At 34.6% G+C, this 19101-nt stretch overlaps 2 protein-coding genes across 2 annotated transcripts in view; one reads left to right on the top strand and one right to left on the bottom strand.

Moving 5' to 3' along the window:
- Nucleotides 1-3306: 3306 nt before the first annotated feature.
- Nucleotides 3307-3735, top strand: LOC126765571 (mediator of RNA polymerase II transcription subunit 29-like). Its single transcript, XM_050483179.1, has one exon. It carries the CDS (start codon nt 3307-3309, stop codon nt 3733-3735), a length of 429 nt encoding a protein of 142 aa, XP_050339136.1.
- Nucleotides 3736-10797: 7062 nt separating this feature from the next.
- LOC126765197 (protein diaphanous) overlaps nt 10798-19101 on the bottom strand; it is a 284726-nt gene continuing 276422 nt past the window's right edge. The window contains exon 5 of the mRNA XM_050482803.1: nt 10798-10939. Coding sequence (XP_050338760.1) covers nt 10827-10939 — 113 coding nt within the window. The 3' untranslated portion in view covers nt 10798-10826. The remainder of the gene's footprint in view (nt 10940-19101) is intronic.

Raw genomic sequence — 19101 nt, 5'->3', positions numbered from 1 at the left:
TGCTAAATACATGGCTTCTCCGACGCCTCAATAAGAGCGTACAGATGCTGCATATACATACGAGGCCAATCTGCTAGTGCGGTCACGATTTGAAAAAATTACATTTTGGGCAGACTCTGAAATCGTATTGCATTGGGTTAAACCGCATCCATCTTCATTACAAACCTTTGTTGCAAATAGAGTGTCTGAAATCCAAGAATTGATTGACAATATAAATTGGAGACATGTGCCAACAAAAAAATATCCTACGGATCAAGTGTCTCGGGGTTGCAACGTGGATGAATTGAATAATACAATACGGCTTGGCGGTCCACAGATCCTCCTGAAGACCCCGCTTTATGGCCAATTAACACTCACTTCCAGCCCTCCCCAGACGATGAAGCATTAGAGAAGAAGAAAAATACTTTCACACTAGCCATAAATGTAAAAGAGAATACATTATTGAAACTTATCGAAAAATTCTCTTCTCATCATAAATTGCTTCGTGTGGTTGCCTATCTATTACGGTGGATTCGACAACCAAAAATGCCTACGGAGGATAGGGATCTGACATTAAACGAATTACGCGTGAGTTTTTTGAAAATTGTTCAGGTGATTCAACATTCGGAATTTGCGGATGAAATCCAAAACCTGACTAAGGGCACCACGCTATCCGCAAACTTGCAAAAACTCAATCCCTTCTTGCATGAATACTCGTATATGTCGCTTTCATTCAAATTAATCCGAGTAGAAGGTCGCCTTTTAAATGCACCTCTCGCATACGATGCCAAATTCCCATTATTACTAAATAAAAATTCGCACTTCGTTATCAATTATTTACGGTTCCTGCACTTTCAAAATCACCACGCAGGGGCAAAAGCGTTGTTTGCGCTTCTTCGAGAACGCATATGGCTAATTAATGCAAGAGAAGCATGCAGTAGAACCGTAAGAAACTGCACACACAGCTTTCATTATAAGCCGAAGTTGCAAACCTAAATAATGGGAAACCAGTTGAAAGACTTAGAGCGCTATGACCATTTCTTATATGTGGCGTAGATTTTTGTGGTTCAATTTATACTACATTAAAAATACGCGGTCAACCACCCGTAAAAAGTTAGATCGCAGTTTTCGTTTGTTTCACGTCAAAAGCAGCACACTTAGAATTAGTTTCTGACTTATCAACTAATTCCTTTATTTTCGCCCTAAAGAGGTTCATTGGTCGCCGAGGGATGCCACAGACGATACACAGCGACAACGTAACCAACTTCGTCGGCGCCGATCGTTACGAGAACTCAAAGAGGCGTTTCTCTCCCAGTCTCCGGAACTAATGGGATTCGCCACAGAAGAGGGTTCAGATTTGCCTTTATAACACCGAGGGCGCCGCATTTCAGCGGATTATGGGAGGCGGCAGTGAAGTCCGCCAAACGCATCGCCGTGCGTCCAATGGACAACGTGCTGCTCACCACCGAAGAACTGGGAACACTGCTGGCCGAAGTGGAGGCTATCCTCAACTCGCTGCCCCTCGCACCGTTGAGCCAAGATCCCAACGACGGCGAAGCATTGACTCCAATACACCTACTCATAGGGTGCTCCCTCCGAGCTTTACCACCGGCATAAGTGTCAAGGGACCAAATTCGCTACTACGAGAAATGGCAACTTGTGTGCTATCTCAAGCAACAGTTTTGGCGACAGTGGTCCAAAACGTACATAAAGAATCTTCAGGAGCGCAACAAATGGCTGCACCCGAAACGCAACCTGCAGCCCGGCGATCTCGTCCACGAAGACAACACGTCATCGCAGCAGTGGGTACTAGGACGAATCGCCGCAACCGTAGAAGGGCGAGACGGAAAGTTACGAGTGGCAGACGTGGCAACCAAGGCAGGCACAATTATGCACCCTATTCACAAGCTCGCCCTGCTGCCTATCGAAGTTGAAGGATCATGATCCTGTCAAGGTGGCCGGTGTTGCGTCAAGCGACTTTATAAATCTAAAAAAATTGTTTCAAAAATAAATTTGTAAAATTAATTAAATAATGTATGAATATATTATAAAATGTTTTTTATATCATGTAAATACCATTTTTATGTTAACAAAAAAACATCATCTATTACCAATGTACTAAAATACTTTATTACTGTGGATTATGCGATTGCTGCATTATGACTACATATACGGGGTAAGTATGTATATCTTTTATATACATACTTACTACTAGATTAAGCCGTTAAGTTAATTTTTAAGCTAAGCCATGAAATACGTGTAATAAAGAATTCAATTGTACAATAACCATAATCGAGCACGGTCGTCTTTGTAATCGGCATTTTTTCAAATTCGCATAGCCACAAGCAATTTCGCACGTTTATAGTAAATCGCGCAAGTTACATTCCTACACTCTAAACATGTAGTAATAGTATGTATGTAGATAGTAAATGCTTAATATCGTACTAACATAGAATTGGGTTCCACATTAGCTTTGTTGTGGAATAAGAGAGTGAGCGTATTTCGGGTATGCTAACGCCAACTTAACTAAAACATAAATATATATTTATATAAATATATATATATATATATATATATATATATATATATATATATACATAAATATATACATATGAGCAAACAAGCTAATATGGGATGATGAAACAGTTAATCCTAATATTAGAAGAACTAATAAAGAATGTTAGTACAGTTACAGTTAGGATAAGTAGTAGGTAAACTAAGTAATAAGAAATGTAAAGCAAGTTAGTCTTAAGATTCAACTGAATAAAGAAGGAAGTCAAAGCTTAAGCTTTTAATTCAAAACTCTTTTCCATTCTGGCGCAGCCGTCGGAACTTTGTCTTAAGACAAAGAGAACTTTCAGCCTAATTTAAAAATTTATTTAGTGTATTTCCCATACTGAAGTTGGAATACCTTTCATAAATAAAAAAGTTTTTATAAAAGACATATATATTTTTCCGGTATTTTGGCGTTTTCTTCCGAGTGTTACGAACTTTTTTGGTAACTTTCAAACCGGATTATATACTCGAATTATAGAGTATAAAAATAGTGAAAAGTGACAGTAATAAAATTTCTTTTGTTGTGGTATATAAAATTAATAAAAATTAGGTTAAACCAAATTGTGGTGTATAAAAATATTTAAAAAAAAATTCGGTTAAACTATTTGCGTATAGTGTGTTTTAGAAAATAACATTCAAAATTGAAAAGAAAAATTAAATTAACTAATTAAAAAATCGAGAAAATAACTCATGAACAGTCGACAAAAGCAATTCGACAAAACCCGGGATAAAAACCTAATAATTAGAAGACAAGAGGAGGTTATTAATAACATGCAGCAGCAACAGATACAGTTGCAGCACCAAATGCAACAACAACAAGAGCAGATACACAGCCAACAGCTGCACAACCAGCAGCAACATAACCAGCAGTCGCAGCAGCTCGTTCTTAGGGACGACAAAGTTATAAGTCACTTTCGTCATTTGAAGCCATTCAGCGGGTCAAAGGGTGACAATTTACTCGCCCTCATCAACGCCGTCGAAAGAGGTTTTTACTTATGCAACAACAAGTCCCATATGGAGGAGTTCGTTACACAAATCGTTGTAAACGAAAAATTAATCGGCGAAGCAAGAAGATGCATCCAACAACTGGCGTACAACAGCAACTGGACGGAGGTAAAGCAGCGTTCAAAACAGAGGCACCAACCGGAGGAAAGCTACTCGCAAATCTTCAATCGATGCATATTAAGGTTAGTAATTTAAGAGAACTTTTTTATTTCTTTTTGGACTCCAGTTATAGGCTTTATGAACTATACGAATTTGATGAGGCAAAACTCTCAATATACATATATGCCCATAAATGTAGGTAGGTATCTTGATTGATTTTGATAGGGATCAAAATTGACGGAAGTTATCGTACTCATTTAAGCGAAAGTGCTACCTTACTCGAAATGTATAATAGCTTTTCAAAATATAGGTTATTAGACGAGAAGAGAGCTATTTCCTACAATCACAGGAAACAATATAATTAAAGGACGTTCGAAACTGGTAGATTAAATAATATTAAAGGGAGAAATAATCAAATTACTCAAGCCAATAATAACTATAGTAGCTATAACCACCACCAGAACTCAGTGCAGAGTAGACGCTATCCGAACCGAATTATTAGAGAACAAAGTAATCAAGTTTCCAACTATAATAATAGATATAATAATTATCAAACCAAATCTAATTAACACATGAGTGTTGATACTCAAAGTGCTAGAGCTAGTCGGACCGAGTCGAGTTATCAGCCGATGAAGGTAGGTAATGTAGAGGAGGGTGTAAATTTTACCAAAATGCCTCCACCTGCAAATTGCCCTTAATAAGTTTAACAATTGGCGGTCATGAAATTACATGCCTCATTGATACAGGTTCAGATACAAGTTTAATTAAACCAAACATTTTCGAAAAATATTTTCCTAAACAAAAGCTTCGTACACCTCTTTGGTACAGGACAATAAATGGTATCAATCAAGTGACGCACAGAATAATTACTCCCATACCTGATGAATTTAATGCTTCAGGTACCTTATCGTGGAAGGTAATTGATTTTGATAGCAAAAAGTATGAAGCTATAATAGGTCAAAATTTTCTCATTCCTCTTAAAGCTAAGATTGATGTAGAGAATAGATTTATTAATATACTAGGAAATAAAATACATTTTGAAAGTTTTATTCCGTATAAAAAGCAGGAAATTTGCGCAATCGAATTCAGTGACATGGAAAACTTAGATTTATCTCATTTGAATTCCGAAGAAAGCCAATTAACAAAAAATTTATTGCAAGAGTATAATGAACTGTTTTTTAAAGAAGGAGACAAACTTTCTTTTACACACGAAATTAAACATACAATTATTACGACAGATGATAGAACTATATATTCGAAAATATATAGATATCCACAAGTCCACTAGTTGGAAATTCAGAAGCAAATAAAGGAAATGTTAGAGCATAACATTATTAGAGAAAGCAATTCAGCTTACACCATTCCTTTGTGGGTAGTTCCCAACAAAGCAGATAAATCTGGAAAAAAGAAATGGCGCATCGTGACCGATTACCGAAAGTTGAACGAAATTACAGTTACTGATAAATTCCCGATACCCAACATCGATGGTATAATGGATAAATTGGGAAGAGCCCAATATTTTTCTTCAATTGATCTTGCTAAAGGTTTTCACCAAATAGTGGTGGATGAAAATTACAGAAAAAAAACTGCATTTTCTACTCCGTTAGGGCACTATGAGTTCTTGAGGATGTCATTTGGCCTCAAAAATGCTCCATCGACATTCCAACGTCTCATTAATTCAGTTCTCTGAGATTTCATAAATAAAATATGTGTTGTCTATTTAGACGACATTCTCATCTTTAGTACCTCTTTGTCAGAACACATTGAAAATATGAAGAAAATATTTAAAAAACTACAACAAGCGAAATTGAAAGTAAGACTAGATAAATGTAATTTTCTAAAAAAGGAAACAGACTTTCTAGGTCATTTATTAACCCCTGAAGGTATAAAGCCAAACCCTAATAAGGTGGAAGCCATACGAAAATTAAAGTTACCCACTTCGCAAAAACAAATAAAATCTTTTCTAGGAATCACAAGCTTCAATAGGAAATTCATCAAAGACTATTCGAAAATAGCTTACCCTATATATATATCTAAATATCTAAAAAAAGGTGCAAAAATTAATGTATGTAACCCAAGTTATATAACTGCCTTTGAAAACTTAAAAGACATGATTACAAATCCTGCCATTTTAAGATATCCAGTTTTTAACAAAAGATTTAAACTAATAACTGATGCTAGTAACTTTGCTATTGGCGCAGTTCTCACTCAAGATGAGCATCCAATTTCATACGCTTCGAGAACATTAAACACTCACGAAAAAAACTACTCAACTATAGAAAAAGAGTTGTTAGCGACAATGTGGGCAGTAAGATATTATAGACCTTATTTATACGGAAGGGAGTTTGATCTTAAGAAAAATTTGTGGTAGGGGTATAAATCCTAGGCTAAAGCGGTGGTTAGTACAATTGGGGGAGTATTATGCAAAAATCGATTACATAAGTGGAAAAGAAAATAAAATAGCCGATTTCCTAAGCCGAATTGATAGTAACGAGATAAATATGATTAATACCAAAAATTTGGGAATGACCGTTAAACAAATGTTAAAAATTAAAGATTTTAACGCTGGAGAGCAGCAAAATCAAACAATTTCTTTGGAAGTTCCAACCAACCATTCTCAGGAAGAAAGTTCTTATAATCATTTTAAAACTCTCGATACGGTTGTAAATCGCTTCAAACAGCAGCTAATTTTGGTTGAATCAAAGGAATACGAAGTAGTAAATATTTTCAAAAAATAAACGTTTTTATTGACAAAAGAGATATCAATAACTCTAACATAGTCAACGCGTTTTTATTGACAAAAGAGATATCAATAACTCTAACGTAGTCAATATTGTAAAAAGACATTTTAATAAAGGAAAGGTCGCTATATACTCTGAACTTGAAGAAAACGAATATAATGAGATTATTTTAAGTATCTTTAAAAAAAATCAAAATATTTCTTTTGTAAACTGTAGCCATTTTTCCAAAGATATTGTAGAAGAATATGAACTAAAAAACAGATATCGCTTTTCCACAAATTCGAAGTAGGGCATTCAGGAATTATCCCAACTTACGAAGGAATAAAACATAAGGTGTATCACCCACAGCTAAAAACTAAAATACATGAAATAATAAATAATTGCGAAATCTGTAACGGAGGAAAATATTACCGAAACCCGATCAAAGCGAAAGTTTATACTACGGAAACACCTAACACGGTAAATGAAATTGTGCATATATCGGGTGATTTTTTAAGAGCTTGATAACTTTTTTAAAAAAAAAAAAAACGCATAAAATTTGCAAAATCTCATCGGTTCTTTATTTGAAACGTTAGATTGGTTCATGACATTTACTTTTTGAAGATAATTTCATTTAAATGTTGACCGCGGCTGCGTCTTAGGTGGTCCATTCGGAAAGTCCAATTTTGGGCAACTTTTTCGAGCATTTCGGCCGGAATAGCCCGAATTTCTTCGGAAATGTTGTCTTCCAAAGCTGGAATAGTTGCTGGCTTATTTCTGTAGACTTTAGACTTGACGTAGCCCCACAAAAAATAGTCTAAAGGCGTTAAATCGCATGATCTTGGTGGCCAACTTACGGGTCCATTTCTTGAGATGAATTGTTCTCCGAAGTTTTCCCTCAAAATGGCCATAGAATCGCGAGCTGTGTGGCATGTAGCGCCATCTTGTTTGGCAACAAAAAGTTTGTTAGCATCGAACGATAGCGATCGCCATTCACCGTAACGTTGCGTCCAACAGCATCTTTGAAAAAATACGGTCCAATGATTCCACCAGCGTACAAACCACACCAAACAGTGCATTTTTCGGGATGCATGGGCAGTTCTTGAACGGCTTCTGGTTGCTCTTCACCCCAAATGCGGCAATTTTGCTTATTTACGTAGCCATTCAACCAGAAATGAGCCTCATCGCTGAACAAAATTTGTCGATAAAAAAGCGGATTTTCTGCCAACTTTTCTAGGGCCCATTCACTGAAAATTCGACGTGCCCAAAATTGGACTTTCCGAATGGACCACCTAAGACGCAGCCGCGGTCAACATTTAAATGAAATTATCTTCAAAAAGTAAATGTCATGAACCAATCTAACGTTTCAAATAAAGAACCGATGAGATTTTGCAAATTTTATGCGTTTTTTTAAAAAAGTTATCAAGCTCTTAAAAAATCACCCGATACATAGATACTTGCGTTAATAGTCTTCTTCTTCTTCTTCTTAATTGGCGTAGACACCGCTTACGCGATTATAGCCGAGTTAACAACAGCGCGCCAGTCGTTTCTTCTTTTCGCTACGTGGCGCCAATTGGATATTCCAAGCGAAGCCAGGTCCTTCTCCACTTGGTCCTTCCAACGGAGTGGAGGTCTTCCTCTTCCTCTGCTTCCCCCGGCGGGTACTGCGTCGAATACTTTCAGAGCTGGAGTGTTTTCATCCATCCGGACAACATGACCTAGCCAGCGTAGCCGCTGTCTTTTAATTCGCTGAACTATGTCAATGTCGTCGTATATCTCGAACAGCTCATCGTTCCATCGAACGTGATATTCGCCGTGGCCAATGCGCAAAGGACCATACATCTTTCGCAGAATTTTTCTCTCGAAAACTCGTAACGTCGACTCATCGGTTGCCGTCATCGCCCAAGCCTCTGCACCATATAGCAGGGCGGGAATTATGAGCGACTTATAGAGTTTATGCGTTAATAGTAAACACTCATTTTTTGTTTTTGTAGTTAAGTTTTCGAAACATGTCATTTGTTTTCATTTAATTGATAGAAATAGCCAAACAATCGTATGTAAAATTAATGAATTTTTATCAATTAAAGAGCATGTAAAAAAGTTTATTTTCGATAATAAATTTAATTCAAGAAACGTTCGTGACCTTCTGACCAAAGAAGGCATACAGTTTCATGCTACAAAGCCAAATAGCCATACTGGTAATTCCGACGTCGAAAGGGTATATAACACACTTACAGAACGGATAAGAATACTAAATTTGGAAGAAAAAGCTTCAATCATAATCCAAATGTGTAAAGCCGTAAAGTTCTATAATAATTCGTATCACACCGCAATAAAAGCTACACCTTTAGATGTACAGAATAATAAAATCGATCATAAAATAATTAAAAAGCGATTAGAAAACGCAAAGTTGAAGATTATTTCAAAACATAACACCAAAAGGGAAACCTATTTAGAAACTAGAGGCGAAGGTTTTATTAGGAACTATAAAAGTGTAAGACATAAAGAAGAGCCTAAATTTATCAAAAGAAACTTGAAAAACATTCATACATCAAATATTAAACGTCCTTTAAAATTCGAAAACTCTAATATGAACACTCATACTTACAGTGACGATAGTGACAATAGAAGCCATAATGACAGTTAACGTTATTTCAGAGAAACTTCAACTTCTAAACAATACATCTCAGCGCAGTAGAAAAGTAAAAGGTAGTAAAACAAAAACAAAAAAAACTCATTTCCCACATAATTATTAATGAAAAATTTGAAAGCCATTACTTCAAAGAAATTAATTTTTTTCTAATAGAAAATTCCTACAAAAAGATAAAAAAAAGAGATCGAATAATTGATTTTTATAAATTGAATTTAATTTGAATAAGTTTTGGGATCTATAACAACGATAATTTAGTCATTTGAATTAAAAACTCTCCAAAAAGCTATATTATTACAGAATTAAACTTAATAACTGGAGTACCAAAAAAAAATAATACAAAAAATATAAAATGAAAGAACTGAATAGAAGTTGTAAGGTGAATTAACTCATAGTTAATACATGTAAATACATGTAAATACTAAACACTACATTTTCAAGAAAAATGGTTAACTTAAGGAATTAAAATTAAGTAATAATTTGGTTTATTCTAACTTATGTTCATATATAAAATAAACAAAAAACTAAAATAGTAGCAATAGAAGCTAACTATCTACTGATTAAAGTAGTTATAAATGAACATTACCATTTATAGTAATAACTTGATACACTTTGTAAAATAAAAAGTTTTAGATACCAAATATAATATGTAAAATAATAAAAACAATTCAATGAAAGATTCCAAATCAGATGGAATACAAATTGGAACAAAAAGAGTTAAAATTGAAAGAAATATGTTTAGAAAAGTCAATATTTATATTTTCAATATAAAAGAACTAGAATAAATTTTCTTTCACAAAAACCATAACCATTGTCATTAAAAATAATCTTGAATTTTTCTATACAAAAATAACGAAATTATGTACAAAAGAATTCATGTACTGAATGAATTATGTAAACTTACGAATAAGCAATGAGATCCAGGAGAATCTCAAATCAAAGAGTGGAGGAGTTATATTCCTACACTCTAAACATGTAGTAATAGTATGTATGTAGATAGTAAATGCTTAATATCGTACTAACATAGAATTGGGTTCCACATTAGCTTTGTTGTGAAATAAGAGAGTGAGCGTATTTCGGGTATGCTAACGCCAACTTAACTAAAACATAAATATATATTTATATAAATATATATATACATAAATATATACATATGAGCAAACAAGCTAATATGCGATGATAAAACAGTTAATCCTAATATTAGAAGAACTAATAAAGAATGTTAGTACAGTTAGCATTAGGATAAGTAGTAGGTAAACTAAGTAATAAGAAATGTAAAGCAAGTTAGTCTTAAGATTCACCTGAATAAAGAAGGAAGTCAAAGCTTAAGCTTTTATTTCAAACTCTTTTCATTTCTCGCATCCCAATTAATTTATTATACTTCTCAAAAAAGCTTGAGAAATCTTCACCGAGTTTTGAAAACAAACATTCTTGGTATTGATCGTGCTCTTTGAATCAAGTCAGAACACACTTAGTTTTCTTATGAAATAGTGTGTGCAAATATCATCAAAGTCAAAAAAAAAGAGAAAAAGGATAACACAATTTATGTTTCTTGTCTCTTAAATTTTATTAAAACTTATGTATATACATATGTATGTCATTGCTCTTAACTTAATTAATTAAATATGTTGATAATTAGCTAAGATATGGGCTAATAGTGCGCAAAAGGATGAAAAATCGGTTTTTAAGCTTAAGGGGGGAGCCTGATTTAGAAGCTTAAAAAAATCGAATTTTTTGAGGATGTCTTTAGGAAGGAAAGAATTAATTGATTAAAACGAAATTTCTGGGGTTTATAGTTATATATTTAAACATCATTATCACATTTTTTGAATACAAAATCTTTTATATTTTGTTTTGGGAAGCAATTGCCCGATGCATCTCGCAAGTACATTTGCCGGACGGCGGGCAGGATGCAGGTCGCAATTTCTATCTGAAACAAAAAATTTAAATAGACTCATATTTTTTAATAACATATCTTCTAGTTAAACTAAAAAAGTTCTAAAAAAAAGTGTAAAATTCTACAATTTTTTAAAACTTAAAAAAAAAATTGGGTTTTTGCCAAAAATTTTCCACTTTATGTTGTTAAAAAATATGCTTAAACATGACTTTCCTTAGTTTTTTTAGTCTAAATAGAAGATAATTTAATGCCAAAGATAATAAATTTTGCCCCAATTCCATACGACGTTTAGTTTCATTTTCTATCTTGAAATCATATATCATACATCACCAATTAATTAGGTTCGCTTGATTTTATTGAGAAATCTTCTGTTGATATACTATATGTATGCTCCATATGTTTTAAGAGTGGTAGGGTGACAAAAAATTTAATATCATTGGAATGGTATGAATGAGCCAACATTTTTTTTGCAGATTACACAGGTCCACAAAAAACAAATCGATGAAAGGTTCCTTTGACCAAACATGGTGTATTGTATGTATTTTGGGCCGCTGAAACCGAATCTGAAGTCCGTTTTGCTCCATCACGTCAGGATTTTTTCCTAACCTCAAAATACATGTCGGATTTTACTTGACAGGAAAAAATTTAAAAATATTAACGGATTTAGCTTAATTTTGAGATAGAGGGGTTTTGAGCTGTCCCTGATTACGAAATTAAAGACAAATTGGCCGTCAAAATTTTCAAAAGATTCTTCAATTTCTAAGAAATTCTTCAATTTTTATAAAATTTTGTATCAAGTTATTTTCGAGGTCACTGATTTCGAAATTAAAGATAAATTTTCAAAATACAAAATAGCGTTCAGAAAAAAAATTCTTGAATTTTTAGGATCGCTGATCACTTATTTAAAGTCAGATTTTCAAAATTCAAAATAGAAAATCAAATACGGCTGTCGGTTGTATAAAAATTGCTTTAATGTTCACAAAACTTAGTATATATGTATGTAGAAGTTTTTTAGTGCCGCTGCCCACAAATTATATCGTGTGCCTGCATCCAGGGCACCTCCACGTGGTGACGGCGGGCAACGGAGTTGTTCCGTGATCCGGCAGAGTCCCTGGATCACGCTCCTTAAGGTGAGTCTGCAATGGGTTTAGTTGTACGTGGACGTGACTCTAATCCCATTTTAGACTCACCTTTACAAGAGATGGAAAAGAGATATCAGGGGTTATGGAATGGTCACATGTTAGCAGACTACTGTTGGTCACTAAAAAGAGAGACTTCAAATCCACATAAAAGAAAAGCACTACGAAGATCATTTGAAACTAAAAAAACTCGCTACTATTAAATAAATTAATACTAATGAATCAGCCTTTTTGTTGACCAGTCCTCCACGAATCCTCCACGACCCTAAAAACAACTCTGTACAAAGTTTTATGAAAATTCAAGATTTTTTTTCTGACCGCCATTTAGTATTTTGAAAATTTACCTTGAAATTCTTGCGAAAACGGCTGAGAACACCAACCCATTACTAAATACAACTATCACCCATGCCACGAAAAAAAGAAAAATTCCAAGAATACAATCGGCTATTTCGAGATGCTTAAATTTCGCTGCAGAAAATAATATTTTACGTAACGCAACACGCAAATTCACCACTCGACATCCTCCCTGTCTGATCAATGATAAAATACTACAGAATAAGCTTATGTTTTTGTCCAAGCAAAACACACCAAACGAAGTCTTTCAACAAACCTTTGCTGAACTGGAATCTAATTACACAAATAATGGCTGGAAATTATTGTTTACGGATGGCTCCAAGTCCATCGATTCCACTTCGTTAGCAGTTGTCACTGCCACAGGAGAAATTATTTGCAATTGGCTTCTTCCCTCAACGAGCTCTGTATTTACCGCTGAAGGATCTGCTATCCTTCATGCAGTTAATTACGCAAAAAAGACTAAAGGAAAGTTCCTCATCTGTACAGACAGCAAATCGTGTATGTCTGCAATAACGTCTCCTTCCAATCGCTATCCCATAATAGAAGTTATCAGGGACGCGGTCATTGGTGCCCCTCAGAAAATCCAAGTAATCTGGATCCCTGGCCATGCTGGTATTACAGGCAACCACTTTGCAGACCTCGCTGCGAAAAATGTAGCCAGGACTCCTGCTTTAACATACTACGTATCATCCAAGCAAGACATTCTTAACCTTATTAAGCACAAAAGGCATCAAAAAAACGCAAGCGAATGGAAAACATTTAAACATCACTACGCGGTCATAAACCCAGCCAGAAATCGTATAATCTACTCGTCAACAGTTCCAACTAGCGCAATGAAGACATATACTCGATTAAGGATTGGACACACTATTATAACACACGCCCACTTACTATCGGGTAAAAGCCCATCCATTTGCCCCCTTTGCGATGACAGCGCTTCTATCAAACACTTACTCACACTCTGTCCGATGCTTCACCCAACAGGCCACATCTCTGGCAACATTGATCTCATAAAACTACTAAGTGAACCTTCAGAAAAAAACGTGATGATTGTATATAGATTCTTAAAAACCAACGATTTGTTAAAATATATTTAAGCAACTTACATCTTTACTAACCCTTAGCAAATAGAATTTTTCACCTAGTTATAATTACAAGACGGCTGAAGGCCTCGTAGCCAGTGCTGCGTTTATGTATTTATACATATAATAAAACTCTTTTTGTTATATGAATTATTATAAATAAATAAATAAATTTCGTGAAGATACGTTGTCAAATGTGAAAGTTTTCCATACAAGAACTTGATTCCGATCGTTCAGTTTGTATGGTAGCTATATGCTATAGTTAACCGATCTGACCAATTTCTTTGGAGATTACATTGTTGCCTTAGAAAATAATCTATATCAAATTTGGTGAAGATACATTGTCAAATGTGAAAGTTTTCCATACAATTGATTCCATACATTGATTCCGATCGTTCAGTTTGTATGGTAGCTACATGCTTTAGTTAACCGATCTGACCAATTTCTTCGGAGATTACATTGTTGCCTTAGAAAATACCAAATTTGGTGAAGATACATTGTCAAATGTGAAAGTTTTCCATACAAGAACTTGATTACGATCGTTCAGTTTATATGGCAGCTATATGTTATAGTGGTCCGATATCGACCGTTCCGACAAATGAGCAGCTTTTTGAAGAGAAAATGACGCTTGCAAAATTTCAAAAGGATATCTTAAAAACTGAGGGACTAGTTCGTATATATACAGACAGACGGACGGACAAACAGACAGACGGGCATGGCTGAATCGACTCAGCTCAACATACTGATCATTTATATATACCCTGTTCAGGGTATAATAATCTGCATTTGTGATATTTAAAGTGAAAAATATCCGTTGGCAAAAATAAAAAACTCCTAGCGTGCTTGTAAACTCGGCTATTACCGCGTAAGCGTTGTCTGCGCCAATACAGAAGAAGAGGGTACCACCGTTCTTTTTATAATATTTTTATATTCTCAGCGTTCACTGAGCCCTCTAATATTAAAATAAATTCCCATTTGTAAATGCGATTTTGACACTTGGAAATACATCCCAATACAATTATTATCTGTTCATCACGTCTGCTGCTTAATAATCATTGGGTTCAATCTGGGTAAACTTCGAGTCGCGTCCAGTTAAGTTTATTTTTAACCCAACTTAACCGCTTTCTTTCGCCAGTTTTACGATATTTACCCACGAGCTGAGCTTTCGTTAAAATGTATTTGTGCTGCTATTTTACGAATGTACTCTTTCTGATCAGCCAACAAAATAATAATAGCGTTTTGTAACATGTTTTAGCATGAATTTGTTTTATTTAAAAGAATTCTTTGAAATTAATAAAATTTAATGCAAAATGTATAAAAAGTTTACCAGCGTAGCCGTATAACCGTTTTCAATGAATTTGAAGAAAACCCTTGCTGTGGTTTATTTTGTTTCACTGGGCGTCTTTTTCAACGTAACCTTTCTTCAGAGGGTCGCGGTGTATTATTAACCGATTTTACCTATTTTCCTATTATGATGAAATGACGAAGGAAAATATTAATATTGCATTATTAGTTAATTGATATACATTAGGGTAGGGGCAAATTTTGAAAAATCCCACTTTGACCCATTTAGAGTGCTCCAATCGAGTCCAAATGTATGACCGACCCCCACTAACTTTGGACGGCCGATCCACCCTTGCCAGTGGAACACCCCCTGGAACTCCCCTGGGGGGTTCCCCATATAATCATTTCAAAAAATCACCATTTGGCCTTTACATGAAAAAATCAGCTAAATGGCTATGTTTTTTCTTAATTTTTATTTATTTATTTACAATAATATCTATTTTTTTTTCTTAAGAAATTTATTTAGTCAGAACATATGTAAATAATTTAAGTGAGTTATAGAAAAGAAACTAAAAAAAATTATTGTTTGAAGTCTTTTTTACTTTCAAGTCTGGGCAATTTCGCACGGCTCTCTAATGTCGTTGCCATAACAGCCTCTACATTTTCCGGTATAACCCATTTGGAAACGCTAGCTAGCAATTGAACATGTCGTTCCGTTCCTTGTATGTGTGATGGAATTTTGGGATCATTAAACGGTGGATCATCTTGATTTAAATATTCTTTCAATGTATCGTACTTAATGCTTCGCGTGAATGGTGGTTCAAATACGATATTTATATCATTCAAATTGATCATTTCCGTATAACTTGTGCAATTAAAGTTTATATCTGGTTTTTTATAAACTCTAAGTTCCATTGGCTCGTCAACATCGGTTCGATAGCGTAGAATTTTCTTGATGGCACAGTCGCGCTTTTCTTTCCTATCATCAAACAACATTGATAACAAGATATTTTTCGAATGCGCATAATATGAATTATCTTTAATTACTTGATTGACAATTTTGCGTAAACGAGGTTCTAGAAATCGTGACCAACCAATGAACTTGAAAAATAATGCACTGCCGTACACGACAGAGCTGTAATACTTGATATTGAAGTACATTGGCACATAACATTTAATTATAAATTCAACCAGAATTCTTAAATTTGCATCTGGATTTTCCGTTGTCACATATAATCGCAATAATCTAGCGGCCTTGGTGAGCCACCGAGAATGTACAATTTTCCCGGGTTTGATGTTAGCCAGATCCACCGGAACCACGCCGCTAGAAATTGCATGGGCCATGTCGTATAAGTACTTCGAATCGGTGGAAAATTCTTTTTTTCTGGAGCAGGGTGCATATTTTGCAACTCAATTTTCTGGAAGCCGTCCACCACCTAAAAATGTATACAGTAAAACCTGTCTAAGTTGGACGCCTGCGGTTAATCACTTTTTGTCCAACTTATGCGAGTGTCCGTGTTATAAAGAAATGATTCTTTTCTTATTTTATTGACTTTATTTTAAAAACTAGTTAAAAAAACGTACATTGAATTCAATATATAAGTGTGTAATAGAAAAACAAAAATTAACACATTTTAGAATACGGATATATGTATGTACAACTTATGTTTTAGAAAAATATGCATCTATTTCAGTTTGTTTTAATTTTGATAAGCTTATATTTTGTTCCAATTTCGTTTTAACTTTAAAAGCTCCGGCAGCAAAGTTGATTGATGTGCTGATACATAAAGAATGACTTCGTTTATGTTTGATAAAGCTTATTTTGCAGTGGGGAGATTATAGTTTTCAGTGCACTCATCTTCACTTTCTCTTGAAGCAGTTCCTTGGGAGATGTGTTCTAAATCCTCTACCACGTTTTTAAAAATAGTTTCATGGGAATCACCCACCTGTTCATGTACATATATGTATCTATCGATTTTTCCATATTTTCCACAACTATGGCCGATACTAATTCATTTTAATATTGTTCAGGATAGTTGTGATTTATCAAACTTCCATAATTCAGATTTTCTTGCGGTGGACATTCCAGTAAATCGTGGCAAGGAAATCCAGCATGTTGAAAGATTTTCTTACCACAAGAGGGTCTAATTCGTTCCACGAGGAATCCAACCATCGAATAGCATCCAAAACAGAAATTCTTCTGCCGTTAGGTTTGGTGGCAGAAATTTTACAAACACATTTGAATATTCATTTATTAAACTGTGGCTTGTCGCGTTGTCAATTAACAAAATAATTTTTCTATTTTGCTTCTTCATTTGGTCATTGATAGAACTGAGCCAATGCTGGACCAATGCTTGTCATAAAATCCTTTTTATTTTGAACCCATTGCACAATAAAATTTTGAGTGTCGATTTTATTTCGGTGAAAAGCTCGCGGCTTCGCAGCGTTACCTATAACCAACGGCATTAACTTTTCTCCTGAACTGCTGCAGCAAAACAATACGCTCAGCCTTTCTTTTGCCAGTTTACCTCCTTCACAAACTGCGCCTTTTGCAACGAGACTTCGAGTAGGTAATTGACGATAAAACAATCCAGTTTCATCCACATTAAACTGATTCTCAGGTAAATAATTTTTAAAAGTGTTGGTAGTTTTTCTTTCCAATCTGAGGCAGCTTTAAGATCTACATTCGCCCCTTCACCACTTAAAGCTTTAAATTGAATGTTATGTCTCAAGCGGAAAGATTCTAACCACCCATTGCTTGCTCTAAAGTTCTGTATTTGTAACTCAGAAGCCAATAGCTTAGCCTTTTCTTGAATTATTGGGCCACTGATTGGAATATTCTTAGACCTGCATTTTTCAAAAAACGATTTCATTCCCTCATTTATTTTTTCAAAATCAGTTATACGTGTTTTTCTTTTGCGTTCGGATCGGGGTTGCTTTCTAATTCTTTTGTAATATGTTCCGTTTTATTTTTAATATTAGCGATTGTTGATTTGGAAACTCCATATTTTTCTGCCAATTTCCTTATACGAGTAGATAGGCTTTTATTAGCCGGTTCATTCAATATCTCACTTTTAATTTTCAGAGATAACTCCACATGATTGCAACAACCGATCAAATATGCATAATTGTGTCATAGCTAATCCATGAAATTTGATGCATACATAATTTTGCAAATATAACGGCATTACAACGTATGAAAAATTTCATTGATGCCGAAATACAAATTTGTGTGTAATATACATATGTATATTTAGTACTTTTGTAAGTAAATAGCATACAAATATGCATACATATTAAATGTATTGTACAAGATATAAAGGGATTTTAATGCTTGCTGTTTAAAAATTTAGACAAATTTTGTCCAACTTCCAAAATAGACAGTGTCCAAATTAAGCAGTGAATATATGGATAGTTTGTACTATATTATTTTGGTACAGAACTTTTTGTCCAATTTGAGCGAGTGTCCAAGTTATAAGGGTGTCCAACTTTACAGGTTTTACTGTAATAATAAAATAATTAAAAATGGTTGACAATTATAATAAATGAGTGATAGCAATAACTTACCGGAAGAGTTTCACAAGTTTCGATTTGACGGCTCAGTGTTCCGGTTGCCGATCTTGGTCCAGTGCTGGTTGATTTATCCAAAGCTTCAAACAAATGCCGAAACGGAAGTTCGTTGAAGTGTAGAAGGCAAACAAACCAATGCAATGGTCTTTTTAACAACAATTCGAATCGTCGTATAATTCCACCGTGTGGGTCAGTGTTTGTTGGCTCACCGTCAGTGCATATTCCAGTGATATATTCCAGTGATATATTTTTATCGTTGAAAAAACCATTTAATTTGGTTTTTTTGTATTCAGCGGTTTCATGTTCCAGTCTTACGTAACCAATCAATTCAGAATTGGGTTCTTTTACCATCCTAGTATGATATTTCTCATCAAATTTATCTATCTTTAAAGTATCATCTTTTCTACCATCGAATGAAAACGCTAACAAAGTGGTATCATCTAACCGTTTGCGAAGCACTTCTTGTCTGCATTTCTCTTTTTCTCTTCGAACTTTCGATTTATCCATGATGAGAGGTTTCCCATGCTAATCTTTAATTATAAAATCTTGTAAAAGAGCGGTTCCCAATGCTGATGCTACTCTGTCAGGCACACCAAATCTGTCACATACCAAGGCAAAGTTAAAACAATCGTATCTCTCTGTGTATTGTGAACTTGTGCTTCTATCCATATCTTCTTGTATATGGTATATGGGGTGGCGGCTTTGGCATTGATGACATAGACGTTGATCCTTGCTCTTCAGTTTCCATCATAAATGCATTCATTGT

The sequence above is a fragment of the Bactrocera neohumeralis genome, unplaced genomic scaffold, assembly GCF_024586455.1.
Source record: "Bactrocera neohumeralis isolate Rockhampton unplaced genomic scaffold, APGP_CSIRO_Bneo_wtdbg2-racon-allhic-juicebox.fasta_v2 cluster10, whole genome shotgun sequence".
In the NCBI taxonomy this organism is placed as follows: domain Eukaryota; kingdom Metazoa; phylum Arthropoda; class Insecta; order Diptera; family Tephritidae; genus Bactrocera; species Bactrocera neohumeralis.
The sequence above is the reverse complement of the archived record's forward strand: the minus strand, read 5'-3'. Positions and strand labels throughout refer to the sequence as shown.